The 21281-nt window shown below is 32.4% G+C and overlaps 1 protein-coding gene across 2 annotated transcripts in view; it reads right to left on the bottom strand.

The window, feature by feature from the left end:
* LOC123703224 (multiple C2 and transmembrane domain-containing protein) overlaps positions 1-21281 on the bottom strand; it is a 137612-nt gene that overhangs the window by 35709 nt on the left and 80622 nt on the right. For both annotated transcript variants that reach the window (XM_045651158.1, XM_045651154.1), the window contains 4 exons: positions 21139-21236; positions 3718-3829; positions 1940-2094; positions 148-339 (listed from right to left, as the gene is read on the bottom strand). In XM_045651158.1, coding sequence (XP_045507114.1) covers positions 148-339; positions 1940-2094; positions 3718-3829; positions 21139-21236 — 557 coding nt within the window. The remainder of the gene's footprint in view (positions 1-147; positions 340-1939; positions 2095-3717; positions 3830-21138; positions 21237-21281) is intronic.

Here is a 21281-nt window from a genome sequence, read left to right as displayed (position 1 = left end):
TACTTACCTTTTCATAAGACAAGTTAGAGCCTTAGATGAATATATAGATAATCCTCATACAAAACACCAAGTAATAAAACACGCTAAACTTTACACATTAACCTTTTCGTAATTAAGTCTAAAGCGTTTAAAACTAATTCAACTAACCTGCTCTTTGTCCTCTTGTGATTTGGGATACAAAGTGACGTTCAAAACTATCTCTCCCATGTCCTGATTTAACTTATTCGGGTCTCTTAAGCATAGCACTAGATCCTGGGAACGACCTAACTCTAGCGCGGTTAGGTCTAGATAACAGGAGCCCATGAAGTCGTCTTGTAAACCCCAGTCGTAGTCGAATACCTGGAAACAATTGGTGTCAGGTTGTTGCTAATTTAAAGGAACAGGAATAGCTTTCATAATGATAAATCGGGAGACAAGTACATTCACAACTAACACATAAATAAATAGTTAGATATTAGGTATTGGCAACATAATATAGGCAAATTCATAGATTTTTTAAACATTTTAATTCAGAAAAGGTTAAAAAAGCGAGGAAGCAATTAAAATTATATAATTTTTTGGCGCGACGAATTTCCGTCACTGTAGTCTCTAGCTGTTTGTTTCTCAAGTCCATATAGAGACAAAGATATATAATTTATGCCCTAAATTAACAAACCGCTAAAATGGAAAACTAAACTGTTAATATTTTGCAAGTAAACGGGTCAAGCGTCAGGGCCATTCCCACTTATAATGGGCGTAACGCCATTAACATTTTGTCAGTAAATGACGAATAGAACCTCTTATTTATTTTCCCTTAAGTTCAGACTTCAGAGTTGGTATAGATTATCAGTTTTAGCTAGATTAACTTAAAATGAAATTGTAATTCACCCTGTTACACAAAGCGTAGAACTTTAAAGAGGAAGTTTTGTTTTAATAATATTAGATATGCGTACGAATATTTGCATAGTGCATGAAAATATGTTTCTTTATAAATTATAGGTTAGGTATTTATGTTACATCCAATATGTAGAAATTGTAAAGAAGATATTTTCCCTTTAATTCACAGCACGTAACAGGCAAAAAGATGACAAAAATACTGACACACATACTAAGACTTCTTCATGAATATTATAATATGCACTCATACATTTAGAACGACTATTGACCTACATTCTGAGTTTACCAGAAAAGCAGTAAAATAAGCCGAGTATTACCGTATAGGTAGGAAGAAAATTCTATACCTACAGGAGGTATGTTTTAAAATATTTACGATACCTATATCTTTAGTCTAAGAGCTAGAGCAACTTTTGTCTCCGCAACTATTTTGTCTCTCCCATGACCCATCAATTGTATGGGGAGTTGCGTCGCTACGTGCGCGCACTTTCATACTAGCCCATAGGTGGGAGAGACAAAATAGTTGCGGAGACAAAGTTGCAAAAGCTGTAAATTATAAGAGACCTCTTTTTTGTAAAACACTACATACAATCTCTGTAAAAATAATTATCTAAGTAGGTACTTGTCGCTCTGTCTTCCTCGCAACAGTTAAGTATGAAAAATATTTGAATATCATCTGCATCGTTACAAAGTTGTTACAAAAAGACTAGGTTTGCAACTAAATTTGCAATTTCGATATTGCGGATAAGACAAAAACTTCATTCAATTTTGGCTAAACTGTACATTATAGGGCGTGGAGTTGAGAGTCGTAAATTTTTGTGGTTAGCTATTGTTCTATGGAACCTAAATCTGAAATTTCACTTTGAGGAAACTTTTAGTTTTTTATTTACGAATTTTTGAAAATCGAAAAATTATTATAGAAAGTTACTCCATCTTGTTTTTGTTACGCATATTATTAATAATTATTGTTACGACTCTCAACTCCCCGCCCTATAATGTACATTGTACAGTTTAAGAACCGCGACTTGATTATTTTAGTAGGTAGGTACATTAATTTACTACATACCTTCAATTGCACAGGCTGAAAGGGATCTTCAATCGGCACAGTGAAGCATTCATCCCACACTGGGTTCAAGTCTCTGTACACTATCCTGGACTTATGCAGCAACCGCCCCCCCACTTTAAACTTGATGTATGGGTCACTGGTCCCTGACAACAAACCTGGATTTCGACCCCACAATATTGTTATTAGATAAGAAGCGAAAATTAATATAACGCTACGGGAAGTGATGGTAATGAGGTATGGATTCTTTTTATTTTAATACTTAATTTTGGGAGTCAAAAGCACGATTTCTTATTATTGTTTAAAATTTTTATATAGGTACGTATGCCAATCGATTTTTTTAACAATACTTAAATTAATCGAAAACAATTTAAATTAATATGTATTAATGATGTAAATGAGAAATAATCTTTTAAATTTACAAACAAATGTAATTTTACAGTTGTTATAACCATGTTATAACTTAGAAATTGGTAATAACTTATTGAAATTCCAATAAGTTTTAATTGAATTTCGAACGAACTAATTGTCTTCAGTAACTATTGTTGTCAAGTGAAAGAGTTTTAAAGTTTAGCAAATTATTATATTTATCAAAGAATTTCTAAGAAGAATTTAAACAATCTCTTAAACTAGTGTGACAGATTATAAATTGGTTGTGATTATCTGTGATCCGTGCTTTATTTAGTCTGTGAGAATTGTGAATATTTATTTATCTGTGGTCAGAGGATGGGTTCAAAAGCAAAAGCGCTAAATACTTGCAAGTAAAAAAAGTGCTAAAAATAAAATAACTAACAAACAAATAATCTTAAATAATAGATAATAATATTATCTATTATTTAATTGTATATTATAGGTAGGTATATATTACATATTATATTATAGTTTCGTTAGATATGTGTTTGTATGCGTGTATAATGTATAATTTATAAGTGTTAGTGTTGTAATTGAATTTTAAAATAAAATATACTATATACTTAATTCTTTAAATATGTACTGTTTATATATAATATTAAGTAATAATAAAACTTTTGTTACAATTATTATTTTACGCCTGTTTAGTCGACTGATCATAAATAAATTTTACACAGGTAGGTATACGTTGTAGTAAAGAAAAGACAAGAGGTTTTCCTAGAAAAGTATATGTTCAAATAAAAATAGCATTTACCTTGGAATTCGTTCGAGGAAAATTAATATCTTGGAGTGATATTAGATTTTTATGAACGTATCAGGTAAGTAATTTCATTCTGAATATTTTTTAAAATGGAACGTAATATTATAGTGATAATACTTATATTTGAAAACTCATGAGCATTGAAATTTTTTAGCTCGGCTTTCAATGGGTGTTTCAAAAACATACCTATTATTGTTGTAGGTGTTTTTTTAATTATCTATAATTCAATAGCATTGCCTTAGCATTATTCTTCTTGTGATAGCAATTAGTGTATTTTGATAGCTGCTAATTTAATTTTTGCTTGCATGATTTGTAAGTCGTGTTTGTGTACTATGAATCGTAGAACCAAGTTTAATCTCTAAACTAAGTTTTCGGTATTAATAAAGATCAGCTTTACGATTCAAATTTTCAATACATAAAAATCAGATTTACAGATAAAAAAAAATTTAATTGAATCTAAAAATATATTTTTATTTCAGTACCTAACTATTAGGTATCTATATTTTAGTTCACATGGTTATAAATCTGACATTTATGAATGTGAAAGCGTGTAGTGTGTTATAGTATTGGTTATAGTGTACTATGCTGTATACATTCGAGTTTCATTTACCATTTTTATCCATGGCAACTAAATTTTGCCCTCTTTTCAAATGTATTCGTAGTTGGAAGAATGCGTATTGTCGAAGTTGTTGTTCCCTTAATCGTTGACCTTCATCTGGTTCCTATAAAATAATATTAGAGGTTAATGTATCAAGCACTAAGATGCTATAAAATTAATTAGGGTAATATTTATTTTCTTTCTATTATTAATTATTATCTTATTTACAACGAATAAGGAAATACAATACCTACATACAAAAATATTTAATAGCCGCGAATGGGAGAAATTTGTACCTAACTCAAATCAAATTAAATCATTTATTTGCAATCAAACATGGTTACAACACAACAGACAACTTACATAATATAATAACTGTCCGTATTTATGCAAAATGGAACCACTCGACAAATTTGCTTTTTTACGTTTCTTGAAGAATACTCATTTAAAAGTGGTCTAAATTCTTATACAAACAAGAACCACGTGATTTTTACCTTGGAAACAAGGTATACTAAAAGCAGAAAGGAACCACCAGCAACAACGAACAATACACATGAAGCAAAACCGAACCACAGCACCACGGGTCTGCTTTGTTCAAAAAAATAAACTATATTACTATCATGTCTTTTTATACAAAACAGATCCGCACATACTTGGTACCATTATACATTACACACATTTCTATTAATAACAATTATTTTTAATACACAAAATGGAACCAGGTTTCTGTGGTATGGTTATGCGTAAAATAAATTCATAATTTAATTGTAATTTTTTATTGCAAAATAAAACCACAAGCATTCGGTTCTATCATGCATAAATAAAAATTGTAAAACATTCTGAAACCCATCATCGCTTTAAGGTACCAAATGCCTTGACTTGTACAATGCTTCTCATCTTTAAACAACGTATTTAATTACTTAAATAGCTGAAAGTGCTTAAATAGCTTAAATAACTCCAATTTTTAAAGTAAAACGTCGAATATAGGTGACATTCAGCGAAGTAGTTCGAATACCTACGTGACGGCCATTTTTTTTCTCCGCGAAGTAACTAAGGTCTAAGTTCTATTGTTTTTGTTAATTACCTTTAAAATTAAATATGAAAATGTTTAGTAATAAATAAATAAGCAAGCAATTGATAAGAAAAGTATTGGAGACGAACACCGAAGTTAAAATGAAGATACAACGGGTAAGTAGTATTATTAATTTGCATTTATAGTTATGTACTTATTGAATCTGAGATGCAGGTACGCTTTATCCACTTTTGATTCATTCCCGATTGTGGAGTGATTTTACAATTTTAATTTAAATTTAAAACATTAAGTACAAGAGGAATCTTCTGTGGATTTACGTATTTTAACGACACTATGCAGTTGTTGTTCACGAAGGCGAGTCGAATAATTAAGAGTCATTTTGTTACGATTCATTTGTCATTGTGAGATGAAACTACTAAACCCTGTTTTAAAAATAACTGTCGATGATCTAGGTATCTACCTACTATTTTGGTAAAATACGTTTAGATTCAGATTCAGTACAGTACATTCAGCGCATATAATTATTTGTTTTATTTTAAAACTCGCGCTGCCACTGTTTTGACCGGAACAAGGCCCTAGCCCACGAAATTCAAAATTTTAACGAGTTTATTTATTTAAATTTTTGCTAGGTTTGGTCACTGTTGCATATGATTTTTAGGGTTCCGTACCCAAAGGGTAAAACGAGACCCTATTACTAAGACTCCGCTGTCCATCTGTCTGTCCCTCTGTCTCATGAGACAGAGCTAACTATCACGGTTCATGAACCGTGATAGTTAGACAGTTGAAATTTTCATAGATGATCTATTTCTGATGCCGCTGTAACAAAAAATACTAAAAAACAGAATAAAATAAATATTTAAATACAATAAACCGTGCCGTTTTTATAGACAATGGTAAGAAACTCTTCATTGCGCGAGTCCGACTCACACTTAGCCAGTTTTTTGTACATGGTGCATGTACCTACAACATACTAGTCGTCTAGTAGGCATACGGCTTTATAAGAACTAATGATATTTTGTTGTCGCCATATACCTACGTATAAAAGCCACGCAGCTTTATTGTTTTGATTTAAAGCTTTTTCTTTGTATTACAGAAGGTAACGAAGAATCCTTTACGTCGATGCCTCTGGAAAATTTTTCTTCACCTTCAAGCGATATTCCGGCCATATTACATCTTATTCCTCAAGATGCACAGAGTTTTTATAACGGTCTCATTGTGGTCTTCTATTGATGATGCAATAGAAGACCACATAGATGGAGTAGACACGGTGGATTTTGAAATACAATTTGATGACAACGTCGAATAAACGTCCTCTATAAGTTTTATTTTATATATTTTTTTAATTAAAGCTTTATTACGATATTATAAATACATAGTTTCATTTATATCATTAAATCCCTAGGTTGTGGTTCTTTTTTGTATAAGAGAAAACCTATCAATTGATAAATGTTAAAAGGAACCACATGCACATTTTTTTAATTATCTAGAAAGTTTAAAAATATTCAGAGCAAATTTATATACACATACTTAAATAAGTAATTTATCAATGAATTTAAATAAAATAAACATAAATTTTACTTCATCTAACAGAGCTGCAAATGTTTTTGTAAATCCTTTGATATCTCAGAAGTGCGTTTTTGCTGGGTGGTTCCTTTTTGCTTAAATACGGACAACTATAATATGTGGTACATATATGGTGACATTTTGAACAATGTCTCATATGCTACTACTCCTATATAATTTTAAATTAATCTTTGTTCTATTATTCTGTATTCAATATACAATTAGGTGAATTTTGTTCTATAGGGTGATGAACCAAACATCATTTCCCTTTGTAACTTAAAACCAATTATTCGAAACCTATTTTATGCTTATCAATTTATTTTGAGCGAGGTTTCGTACATCATGAAACTATAAAATAGAGTTATAGACGAAAATTTTAAATACAATTGGCTATTTAAATCATTAGTTCCCTTCAACTGCGTTTGAGTGACGAATAGAAACATTTCTGAATATTTTTATTTATTATTTAACTTATGTTACTGTTGCGGCAATAAGGCTTGTTTTTGCATAACCCGTGTTTTCGTGTTGAAATGAATCGTCTTTACTCTATTGAATCTGTTTTATTACTGATTGAACTTTGAAGCACACAAATGACTTAAGTCGTCAGTGTAATTAATAAAAATAAAAAACCGAACATACCGCCCACCAAAGGACTACACTAGTCCTTTCAAATAACAATCAAAGTAGTCTACTTAACTTATAAACAAGCGGCATGCTGTATGAATTAACAAATAACACCGTAAAAAATCAATATATACCTTAAATTTGAATGTTACATACATTACATACATATTACATTGAACATTTGTTTACGACACTATAATTTTGACTTTAATTTTTAATAAATTTATCAAATACACATCATAATACATCTTTGCAAGCTTTGTTATTTTTTATATTTTAGTTTTCAGTTTACACACAACTTTATACATTTTTATGACAGTTTTATATTAAATATTTGTTTACACATAATATCAGTACAGATAGGTTTACATTTTACACTTATACAATTAATCAAATACACATACATATACCATAGCAAAAGAACAATTACATGCGAAATGAATTGACTCGCTTGTTTTAAATGATTAATTGATATCTGTATTGATAGGAAGATAACACAATTTAGATACACTTCTTTTTATTACACTATCACCGCTCTTAAGGGCCCTTAGTAGGTGAACACGGAAAAATGGACTGTTTTCTATGAGCTATAATTGAAAATATTGAGGTTTTTTCGCACTGAAATTTCTAATATGTATTACAGAACGTATGTGTGATGGGATGACTGTTTCCAAAACACGATTGGAAAAATTTTGCTCGATAAAAAAAAATCCTGAAGTTACCTCTAAAATATCATATAAATGCTCATTACAACCGTATTTTACGATAATAATTCGTATAAAATCACTAGTACATAGGCATTTACCTTCTCGATTTCCTGACTGTTTTAGATTTAGAAAATACTAAATATTTTCATTCACTTTTTGATAAAAATGTGAATGGCGCTTACGATTTTTAGTTTCGAGCACGTTGATTCCATACTAAACGCGGACCCCCTCACCGCTTACCTCAGGCCCGAATAGCTGAATTTTCGCTGACCGCCTAACCCCCCTTAACACTATAAACCCTAGTGAAACCGTCTGGCCCCGGGTGTTTGGCAGTGATACGCCCTAATGCCCATTTGCCAGGTGGCAAATTAGCTTGTTTAATCAAAATAACATCACCTACTTTAAATTCATCATTCTTCTTCAACCATTTTGTTCGCTGTTGCAAACTGGTCAAATATTCAATTTGCCAACGGCACCAAAAGTCATTTAACATTTTTTGACAATATTGCCAACGAGATAAATGTGTTAATTTAAGAGTTTCTAAATTTGGTTGTGGTACCGTAATAGGTGGGAAGCACCTTTTGTTCTTTTTAAATCTCAAAAATTTCTTACAATAAGCTATTGTTCTCAATAATTCTTTTAATGTATCAAATTCTTCAAACTTTAATGAAATTTTATCTTGTATAGTATTTGTTAGTGTGACTGTATTAATAGGTATCTTTTCTTCTAAATCAGTTTGTATAAATTCTGGTCTTTCTAGTTGTAGTTCATTGTTTCTTAACCACGGTATCGTCTTAAGTGGTGCAACCCTTGTTCTTGCAGCAATTAGACTTGTACTTTAAGTTCCATCTTGATTTCTAACACGACAGTAAACAACTGCAGCATAAGCTAATGTCGAAGCGTCTGAAAACCCATGAATTTCAATTGTATCAAAATTTGTATTTACTGTTCCAAGCCATCTATCTATAGTAATATCCTTTATATTCTGGAGATCATTGCGAATATTCTTCCACTCTTCTTTTATAAAAATATTAAGATCCTCATCCCTATTTGCTTTTTCAAGCCATAACTTCTGCATTAAAATTTTTGCTAAAACAATGCAAGGTGCAATCCATCCTAATGGATCAAATAATTTTTGTATATCAGAAAGAATATTGCGTTTAGTTATTATAACATTATCATCATCTATTGATTCTAAACTAAAATTATATTCGAATCGATCCGTTCCCAAATTCCATTGAACACCTAATGCCTTGACAATACCATCTAATTTAATATCTAAATGCGCCTTTGTAGATCTATCATTTGGTTCTAAAGATTGTAAAAATTCTGCACTATTAGATGACCACTTTTTAAGATCAAAACCTCCTCTTCGCAATAGTTCCGTCAAATCTTTTCTTAGCTGAATACATTGTTCTAAATCATCACCACCAGACATGCAATCGTCTACGTAAAAATCTTCGTTTAATATTCTAGCAGCTTCAGGAAAATGATGACCTTCATCAGCAGCAAGTTGTTTAAGTGTTCTTACAGCTAGGTATGGAGCGGATGCTGTGCCAAAAGTGACGGTAAGTAATCTCATATCTTGTATATTTTCAGTTGGATCATTTCGCCAGACTATTCTTTGGTAGTCGACATCATTCCTATTCATCCATATCATTCTGTACATTTTCTGAATGTCTGATACGAAACAGATTTTATGAGTTCTCCACCTCATAATAATGTTTCTGAGATCTTCTTGCAATACTGGACCAGGTAAAAGTTCATCATTTAATGATAATATCATTAAATGATAATATCATAATATCATTAACATATTATGTTGTTAGAACCTTTACAGGAAGCGTCGAACACAACTCGAGTCTTCGTGGTCTCCTTATCTTGACGTACAACGGCGTGGTGGGGTAAGTAAACTGCTTTTTTATTTATTTCTTTTTCAGGTACTTCTTCAATGTGTTTTAATTCTTTGTATTCTTCTATAACTTTCAGGTATTCTTTTTTCAGATCTGGATCTCTTTTAAATCTTCTCTCTAATTGCAACAATCTTCTTACAGCTACTTCTCTCGTGTTTCCTTCAGGTGAAAGCAGCTTTTCAGTTTTAAAAGGTAATGTAACTATATATTTTCCATTACTATCTCTCTCATGTGTCCTTTCATATATATCTTCACATAGTTGTTCCTCTTTAGTTAACTTTCTATTTGTATCAATATCTATCTCCCATATAGTTTTAAGTAAGTCATTAATATTTGAATCACTTGTTAAATTTGTAACCATTAAAGACTTATGTATAGTGTTAACCTTCATATTAATTCCACCCATGATGATCCAGCCCAGGTTGGTATTTTGAGCACATATAGTACCTGAGGGACCCTTGATTAAACCTTCTTGTATAATTTTTGTGTATTCATTTACACCCAATAAAAGATCCATACAACCCGACTCATAAAAGTTTGGATCTGCTAAATTTAAATTGTTAAAGTGTACAAGCTCATGTTTAATACTATTTCTCGAAGGTAAGTTTATTTTTAAATACTTTGACATCACGTAGGCGTGTACTGGTAACTCAAACTTAGGTTCCCACCGAGACAAAATATTTACTTTGACCTCATTCCTTACATGTACCTTCAAAGACTCCATGCCAGTTAGGTACTATCATATTAACCGGCTTGAGCTGTAACTTTAAGACTTGTGCAGCTCGTTTGGTAATAAAACATGCCTGTGACCCTGAATCTATTAATGCCTTAAGAGTAGTAGTGTGTCCATTTTCACCTTTAGTCACTACTACCGCAGTTGCCAAGAGACTTACCTTATGTTCACCATCTCCTAGACTATGTAAAGACGTCATTGTAGTATACACCTTCTTCTCATCTACATCGGTCCGCATTGATGTCGACGGTTGTGTAGTTACCTCGGATACCGACGAATCTGTACCTATACCTATATTTGATCGGTGTAGAAGAGAATGATGACGCTTTTTACATATGTGACACGACAAAGGTATACGACATTTAAATGCCGAATGACCTGGGGCCAAACAGTTAAAACACAATTTCTTACTTTTTACATATTCAACACGTTCATTACAATTCATTTTTGCAAAAGATTTACATTTACACAGATTATGATTCTCATTACACATTATACAACATTTCACAGAATTAACAGACGTACTTACATGAAAAACGCGTTCTTTAGTAGACCTTACAGGCGGTGTAATTAATTCCAATGTACGAAATTTAGACTCTAAATACTGTTTTAAATCTAACCACTTCGGTAACTCTTCACTTTTTGTGTACGCAAATTCCTCCCACGCTTTATGAGACTCTGGGTCTAACTTCTGCACTACGAGAAATATTATAATCGGATCCCAAGAGTCGATGGATACATTTAAATTTACAAGACTATTTAAAACTTCATTAGTGGTATCTAATAATGATTTTAACTGAGAAGCAGTTTGCGAAATACATTTTTTCTGAGAAAAAAGTCGTTTTAATAAAGAGTTAACAATTAAACGTTTGTTTCCGTACCTTAATTTTAATGTTTCCCAAGCCTGTGTATAATTTGCTTCGGTAATTCTAATATTACGTAATAAACTTTCTGCCTCGCCTGATACACTGGACTTAAGAGGCCGGCGGACGACAATTTTTCCATACAAACGTAATACCAAAATAATTTTCAGTTTGAGCATATTTCCACTTTATTGTGCTGTTATTCGGAATAAGACAGTATTTATCTAGGTTCCCATATTATTTTTATTGCAAAATACTTAAGGTGATTGCTACGATCTGTTCCCAGCCAATGTCCCGCTAGATGGCGCTGAATTCTACATTTCTAGTTTATTTGAGTTTTTGCGTAATTGGAAAAGATTAAGGTCGTAGGAATAGTCATGGCGATTACTGAATATTATATTTTATTTAAATATGTCATATCATTGCCTTAAAATCCACCCAATTCGGTAAAACCATGCGTTTTAACATCTGTCATTGCATACAGGGTCGTTTACACACACAGACGTATACAAAAATGATAAAGATTGAACTCTAGATGGCGTGAATGTAAAACAAGTTTGGCGTGTATGTATTTGAGTAGTTAGTAGCATATTATATTCTGAATTTCTGATCCATGCCTATTCACTCAAAACTACCTAATAACACTAATGATTTGTAACAGTAAATTATTTCAATATGTAGGTATTTGAACATTTCCCAACAAGACGTAAGAATAATTATTCGTAGGTATACAAGATACAATAACAAATCTAATACACTATTTATTATTTTATTATTTACTAGCGGTCCGCCCCGGCTTCGCCCGTGGTACATGTTTACGTTTTCTCTCCATAAGAAGTAAGAACCATCCTCGTACTTCAAGGAATATAATAAAAAAAGAATTATCGAAATCGGTTCAGCCGTTCTCGAGTTATGCGCTTACCAACACATTTTGCGATTCATTTTTATATTAGACTAGCGGTCCGCCCCGGCTTCGCCCGTGGTACATGTTTACGTTTTCTCTACATAAGAACCATCCTCGTACTTCAAGGAATATAATAAAAAAAGAATTATCGAAATCGGTTCAGCCGTTCTCGAGTTATGCGCTTACCAACACATTTTGCGATTCATTTATATATATATAAGATTATGTGAAAATAACCAGGAAGGTGAAAAACATATTTACGAAAACATAGTACCTAACATATGGCTGTCGCTACAATAATTATTATATTTCAATTTTATCTTTTTATACCTAGTAGAACTGGCCGACGAATAAAAAAAATCGTATTAGAATACAATATATTACGGAACAAAAAAAGGATTGTAACTGAATTAGGTAGGTATGTTTGTTTCTGGGCGCACCGTTTTCGACGACGCGACGCGACGCGCGACGTAAGCGTATAGGTATAGGTACCTACTTTGCTAAAACAAACTAATAAAATTGTGTGTCTGTCTGAAAATTCGGAAAAGCATATTTTGCAAGTTTGTGATTACTTTGATAGTTTACCGATTTATAATAATTGTAATTGTAATTGTATAATATATAATTTGCAATGTGGTGAAATTTCATAAAAATCACGGGCCAATTTTTTGTTTTGAATCCCACCGAAAATATAATTGCGTTATTAGAATAATTAATTACTATACCTACCCACGATCAATTATTACAATATAGTCTCAAATGCATACTAGAGAAATATTGCAATTTGATTCAATTAAAATGCATAGCATACAAAAATAAATTCACAACACAAGAAATTCCGCGCGCAAATCATAGCGCGTGTCAATGAAATCAAGAATGTTTTATATCAAGCCGACGCGGACGAGCGACGACGCGACGCCGGTACCTACGACGGACGACCACGCTTCGAGTTGCCAAACACACAGCCAAACAACAATAATGAGTAATAAATTGTTTACAAAAAAAACAAGTTTTCCATTTTTCTGTATGAGTAGACAGAACTTCAAAACGCCACCTGCTACGGTTTATATTATGAACGATGGTTATAAAAATAAAAGTTATATTTGTTGGTGTAAACTATTTTATTGATCAATAATTTTGGAATTTAAAACTGTCAACATTGATTACAATAAAACGCAGTTTTATTTTATTACACTATTGTTTTTTTATCAAAACATGTATTTGAAGTACCATATAATATTATGCTGATCCAAGCATTTTCACTCAAAACTAATATCACTAATGATTTGTAAAAGTAAATTATTTCAATTATATACATTTCATAACCAACAAGTAAGAATAATTATTATTATTCCTACCTACAACAACAAACCTAAAACACTATTTACTATGGGAAAATAACCAGGAAGGTGAAAAACATTATATTATTATTTACGATTTCGACGCACTCGACTTTTAGTAAAATATAGTAGGTAAACATAATATTATGGTTTTGATTTTTGCTACTAGTATAAGAAAACTGCGTGTTCAAACTACTTGTTTGTCTGTCTGAAAATTCGGAAGTACTTTGGTAGTTTACCGATTTATAATAATATTGTATATATCGTTGCTTAAAAAATATTCAAACACAATAAAATATGATATACTGATTTATCACTGGTTTCAGTGATGAACTGATGAGTCAATGTTAGCCACTATACTTTCGTCATACGTGTGTATGATTGATGTGATTTGCAACGTGGTGATATTTCAGAAAAATCACGGGTCAAATTGTCCCACCGAAAATATAACTGCGTTATAAGAATAACTATACCTACGATAAATTATACATAATACAATATAGTCTCAAATGCATACTAGTGAAATATTTTATTTGAATCAATAAAATAAAAAAAAAATAAAAAATAATAATAATACAAAAATAAATTCACAACACAAGAAAATCCGCGCGCAAATCATAGCGCGTGACAATGAAATCAAGAACTTTCGAGCCGACGCGACGCGGACGACGAAGGAGCCTAACAAAAGTACCTACAATCATAGGCGGCTCGTGACAAAATTGTATGGCCGTGTTCACTTGAAATAAAACAACGAAAATAGGTACCTACAATAGCGTTAGCAGTACAAAAAAAATGAGCACCACATTATAAATGTCTATTTAATATTTATACACTAAAAATTATAGAGTATTTCAAAACGAATTCAATTATTATTTAGCAATAATTAGAAAATCCCCGAATTTGCATTCGTGATCGTATTCATAGTGTTTGTCTACACTAATATTATAAAGAGGAAAACTTTGTTTGTTTGTTTGATTGTAATGAATAGGCTCATAAACTACTGGACATTTTACCAATGTTTGCAAGTTTGTGATTACTTTGATAGTTTACCGATTTATAATAATTGTATACTTAAATCATTGTTTAAAAATATTCAAACACAATATTATGATATAGGTACTGATTTATCACTGGTTTCAGTGATGAACTGATGAGTCAATGTTAGCCACAATACTAATCACTTTCGTCATACATGTGTATGAACTATGATTGATGTGATTTGCAATGTGGTGAAATTTCATAAAAATCACGGGCCAATTTTTTGTTTTGAATCCCACCGAAAATACATATATATTACTAATTGCGTTATTAGAATAATTAATTACTATACCCACGATCAATTATTACAATTTACAATATAGTCTCAAATGCATACTAGAGAAACATTGCAATTTGAATCAATTAAAATGCATAGCATACAAAAATAAATTCACAACACAAGAAATTCCGCGCGCAAATCATAGCGCGTGTCAATGAAATCAAGAATGTAATTTATATCAAGCCGACGACGACGCCGAACTAAAGTACCTACAGTACCATTTACCTTCAGTGTACAATTGTGGTACAATACAGTTTACAGACCTACGACGGACGAACAATAATGAGTAATAAATTGTTTACAAAAAAAAACATAGTTTCTAAGGTCATTAGTTTTATTTTATTTTATTGTTATTTTCTTTGAACGATTGGAAATGAAATTACTCAATTTTTACACAGAACTTTGATTTATTAGAATTATGCTCATTATGTATAAGATAACGAACGCGAATGCACGACATCTAGCGCGTCTTATGTCTAAACATCGCCTTTCGTTTAGACATTGACGCGCTAGATCTGTAATAAGTATATAGTCTATGCGCTAGATGTCGTGCTTTATGTCGTGTTTCGCTTGGCAAAAGTCACGCACACTACTGTAGAAGTGTCAAATTTTTCCGGTATTTTACTGTTGTTTTTCTAAGTAAATATTGTAAATTATTGATTAAAAAGGTCGAACGCGCACACATTTCATTATAGAGAAGTGATAAAATGATTAGTTTTAAAGAAATAGTGTCTGTGTTAAGTGTTTAGAGGTAATCAAAAATGTATGGAGGGACGGTCGGAACATCCACCTTAAATACAACGAATTGTAAACGATTTGTATTTCTCACATTTTTAAAGTATAAATGATATGTTTTCTACTCATCCATTCTGTAATAAAAACGGCAATATTCTTAATGTAATGTAATTCGAAACATGGTTTACATTGTTAAGTTACACAATATGCAAAAAAAATTGGAAAAGCATTGAGTTTTCATTAATCGTTTTTGGTATTACGGCACACGTTCAAATTAATCACAAATTTTCATCGGTCGTCGTGCTGTCGCATCAAGCACAATATACAGATACATACAGTAAACTTCATAGTATAGAAAAAAGTTTGTATGTGTTGGTAATATTTTCGATGTGTGAAAACCACGTCACCACTTTGTCAAGCACAAGCCTGTCAAACTATTTTCTTTTTCATCCTAAAACAAAAAGGGTGGAGGTTCTATGCTCGTATAATAATAATTTTAATTTATTTTTGCATATTTTGTGTTTTTTAGTTTAATTTAATTTATCGTTTTAAATATAATTAAGTAGGTATACCTAAATACAAGTATTGTTAATTCTGGTTTAAAATAATTTCTTTAATAATTATTTTAATTAAAATAATTTGCGCCTGTAATCACTACATATATTAGCAACATAATAAATTTTCTAGTGTATCAATTTTTTTTTCTACGAATTTATTTAGGTAGCTCAGTCGGCCGCGAAAATCCCAATATTTTAAATATTTTTTTAAAAATCGTGTTTTAAAATAAAACTATGGGTGTTCTACTCGTGTAAAGAGAAGCTCCTTAGATATTTCCGATAAAAAAGGGTCAAAGGATGCTTTTTTGCGCCTAAAAGTAAAAACATATAGTGCATTGTGCGTGCGTATTTTTTGCCAATTGTATTGTAATATTTCTGACTAGCTTCCACCCGCGTCTCCGTCCGCGCGGATGTCGGTCTTCGCGTGGATGGTTTATTTCTCCATTTTGAGTTACTCTGACAATGACATCTTATAAAAAAAAGAATCCACTGCGGGTAACGCAACGTGTGTTCGCGGTTCTACAGAACAACGTCTATGGATAAAACTGAAAAATTAAGATTATTTAAGGATAATAAAGTATAATTATTATGCCAAGTTTCATCGAAATCGAACTGTTAGTTTTCACGTGATGTCAGCATACAGACAGACAGACAGACGGACAGACAAAAATTTTTTTAATCACATATTTGGGTTTGGTATCGATCCAGTAACACCCCCTGCTATTTACTTTTTCGATATTTTCAATGTACAGAATTGACCCTTCTACAGATTTTTTTATTATATAGGGCAAGTGACCCGGTTGTGGCCACCGACCCCTTTGTGGCCATTTAGAACTTCAAATCGTTATAACTAAGGCAAAGACAAATATTTTACTCTATTGTTTACGGGATTAAAAAGATCTATTATTGGCAGCACTGATAGCGTTGAAAGCTCTGATGTTTCAAACTTTACTTCAATCCAACAAGTCGTTAGTTTTTGAAGAGCGTCAATTGTTCTAAGTCTTAGCAAAACGGGTAAGGCGAGCGGGTGAGTAATCAATAATTATTTTTTAAATCCTTCTTATTTTTTTAATGTTTATGTTAATTCTTCATAAAGAATACACTGTCTAATAACACACTAATGTTATTTTATCGCTATTTGTTTATTAAGTGAGGTTATGAGAGGTGGCCACTAATGGAGCCAAAATGAATGAATTTTCCCATCTTTGGCCACATGATTGGCCAAAAGTGGTGCACGTAGAACCCCACTTTTGGCCATTTAGTTTTTATCGTGATTTTTCAACTTAATTACTAAGCTATTTTGATATAATTAATCTATTCATTTTCAGAGTTATAATAATTATAATGCCTCCATCGAAACCAAATACTAAAAAAATCGGTGTCGTGAAAAGAAAATTGTTCCAGTACTCACCGCATAAAATATCATTACTATTGAACGCAATAAAGAATGGAATGCCCGTTGCCACTGCTAGTAGAGATTTTAATGTACCTCGAACGACATTGCGTCACAAAATTTCTGGAAAAGCACCTGAAACTTCTGGACATGTCCAGTCAGTTCTTGGAATACAACTAGAAAACGAACTTGTCATATGGATCAAAGATTGCGCTCGCGCTGGATTTCCTATTAACAAGGAAGGTTTACTGGATTCTGTTAAGAAAATTGTTGTGAAGGGCAAAATTGCTACACCTTTTATAAATGCGATAGACTTCAAGATCCTGGTTCGATGGATTTATGGCGAGACATCCTGATTTGAGCTAAAAAACATGCCGAGTATATTAATAAAGCTCGTGCCTTAATAACTGAAGAGAAAATTCGGAACTGGTTCCAAGAAATTTCTTCATTGCTCGGTGATGAAAATTTAAAGATTCTAGAAAACCCTGCGAGAGTTTGGAACTGTGATTGAAACATCTTTTTTTCTAGCTCCAAAAGGATCTCTTGTGTTAGATTATAGATATCTACCTCGTATATAATGTTGATCTCCATAATTGTAATTTTAATTCAAGCTGAGATATTATATTTCATATATGTCGTCAATATTATGTTAGCTATTTTATCTATTGTTGGTCGTAAAATAAGCGATTTTCGAATAAATTTTTCATTACTTTGAATTATCTGCTTTTTATTTTTGATGAATTTGATGATGGCCAGAACTGGCACATGACATGGCCAGAAATAGGGTAAATCTGGCCAAAAATGGCACAAACTACCATTTATTTTTCTTTCCTAGAGGATTATTTTTCCATTGAATCCTTATGAAAAAAAATATATCTTTAGGCTAGATTTATACATATTTAATCACGTTTTACAAGAAATATGTCCGTCATAACAAAAACTGTAAAATTATATAGCCTCAAAGTCTACAATTTTCTTAAAATGGCCAAAACCGGGTCACCTGCCCTATGTATAGTAGAGTATAGATTATATTTGCGAAAAAAATGTACCCTGATTTTTACAGCTACATTTTTTTTCTACAAAGCCTAGATGTTGAGATATTATTGAAGACTAGATTTTCGCCCGCGGCTTCGCCCGCGTTTGCAAAGGAAAACCCGCATAGTTCCCGTTCCCTTGGGATTTTCGGGATAAAAATCCTATGTGTTAATCTAAGTTACCCTCTATATGTGTGCTAAATTTCATTGTAATCGGTTCAGTAGTTTTTACGTGAAAGAGTAACAAACATCCATAACATCCATACAAACTTTCGCATTTATAATATTACTAGTAGGATATAAGTGTTGTAGAGAAATTTCCTTAAAACGCATTGCTATTCTGCACATACACTTACGATTGCCCAAAGTTTGCTGCAAAAATAAAGTAAATAAGAAACATTATATTCCTAAATAAAAAGAAATGCGTTTGTCAATATGAATGAATGGTACACTCACACAACTACACACTATTCACACAAATTCACGCGCGGCTTCGGCGGGAATTGTGCAACAGAGACAACAATATTCGAGCGTATTTTGCCTTCACTTCGAATTGCAGTTGGCAGCGGCCTCCGCCGGACTCTTAAGGTAGGTTGTAGTTTCTGTACCTCGGAAAGCGTGCTGTTGTTGTGCACTAAACTTAGGTATAAATCATTGAATGTCGGCCATCCCTCATAGCTCCCGGCGAACGTAGGTAACTCAATCCGCGGCAACCTCACTCGTTCGTTGATGTGTACCACGGTGCTGTCATGGCTGGACTCCAGGGCTGATGTAGTGGACTCCATGTTCAATAATTTATCCTTCAAATCAGCGAGTGTGCATAAATAAAGGTCCTCGTGAATGTAAAATTCCTCGTTGACGAAGTATGGTAAAAGCGCCTTTTGTTCTCGCGGCGTTATTTTTACTAAATCTAAGTGTGCGCTTTGAAAGGTTTGCCAATAATCCTCCAATTGTCTTATTCGCGATTGTAAATATCCTTTGGATAGTCTTTGTTTAGGACACTTAGATATGTTAATTTGCGTTTTTTTTAATAAGTTCCGCCGTACTTTCCAAAACACGTATGATTTGTTCCGTATTATTATTCGCCATCATAAATATTGTCTTTCAATAACAACTTCGTTACAAATAACTTCGTATAATGAGCGTCTTATCGCGATCAATTGCCCGTGTAGGTACTTCTTTTGTTCTTCGATTGTAGCTCAGGTTAATCCGGTACGAATGCAACCATATGTTGCGGCAATAAGGCTTGTTTTTGCATAACCCGTGTTTTCGTGTTGAAATGAAACGTCTTTCCTCTATTGAATCTGTTTTATTACTGATTGAACTTTGAAGCACACAAATGACTTAAGTCGTCAGTGTAATTAATAAAAATAAAAAACCGAACAGTTACAATTCAACTGCATCACAAAATCTAATATGCTACACCCCCATATCGTCAAACAAGTATGAAGTAGAATAATTCGAATTATTTCGACACGCTTGGAAACTTCGTATTACGGAACGTACGGAATTTCAACATAAATTGATAGCGTTTATCAGTTAACAGCAATAACAGTACGGGAAATCATAACAATACATAAATCACATAAATTATATACATTTATAGGCGCCTATTCATATGTTGCCGCAATAACAACTGGCATATTTTTTGTAGGCGTTTTATTTTAGCCGTGATAAATTTTCCTCGACTTTTTCTTTCTATGAAACCTTCTTGTTTCAGTTTATGTTCATGTTGAAATTGGTTTATATAAAAATATTAAGTAGGTCTTTGGTAGATGGTGCAAAAAGTCAAAATTTAGTAGTACATTGCGCTCTAATTTTGACTCGATATTACAACCTTATTTTAATTTGTCTCCGTTTCTCATCCACGCAACATACAATAATTATTATCGCAGTGAATCATTTGTAGGGTACACTTAATACGTACAGTTGGAAGCTTTAAAACAAGTTTTCCTTTGAAATAAACTTTGTAGTAGCCCGAATGTCCTACCGTGTGAGTCGAGATAATTTCCCTAGCGCTTTGCATGATCCAATACCTACCTAGTAAAGCCGGCTCGATTTTAAGTTTAAAAAGAATTTACTAAGGAAAAGAGAAGTTGGTGTCTCTTTTGGCGTATTGGGAAAATGCATTTGACATGTTTTACTGATTAAAATATGTCTGTATGGGCAAGATCGACCTTGCGCTAAACAGACTTATTTATTAAATCACAGTCAAACAAAACATTACTTATATTACATAGTTATTCTGTTTTAAGCTAAGTTTACTTGGAGTTAACTGTAAAAGATCACTTTATTCACTGGTCACCTATTTATTTAGATATTTATCGTATTTTTAGGTTTGTTTTCTTAGCGCAAATATAGTGTGGATATAACTAAGCATAGGTACCTAAAATTGAAATAATAAAATTTCATTGCAATATTCAAATCCAAATATCTATTCTGTGATAGCAAATTACTTCACTATACATCTAATATTTTCAAAACATCTGTATTCGACAGTGAAATGTGGATTTAATACGTATGGTTACTGTCGCGCCCGAAGTAATAATATTACCCAGAAGTCAGATACATTGCGAAAGGTCAAACCATCAGGTTCGAACCAGCGCTAGAGAAACTTGCCGCTATGCTAGTTATACTTCTCCGTAAACTATACCGAGCAATACCACAATTAACTAAATAGTAACTACCTACAACACGAAAGTTTCAAACTACCCACCAATTGTAACAACTCAACCGGCGGTCGGCCGCAGTGGGATGGTGTTATTGACGTCGACGGCACCGGGTCTATAGAGGCTTGCCGAGTCAGCGACTGATCTGGAACAAAACAATTTAATTTTACTAATGAAGTAGGTAAGTAAT

The sequence above is a fragment of the Colias croceus genome, chromosome 25 (assembly GCF_905220415.1).
Source record: "Colias croceus chromosome 25, ilColCroc2.1".
In the NCBI taxonomy this organism is placed as follows: domain Eukaryota; kingdom Metazoa; phylum Arthropoda; class Insecta; order Lepidoptera; family Pieridae; genus Colias; species Colias croceus.
The sequence above is the reverse complement of the archived record's forward strand: the minus strand, read 5'-3'. Positions and strand labels throughout refer to the sequence as shown.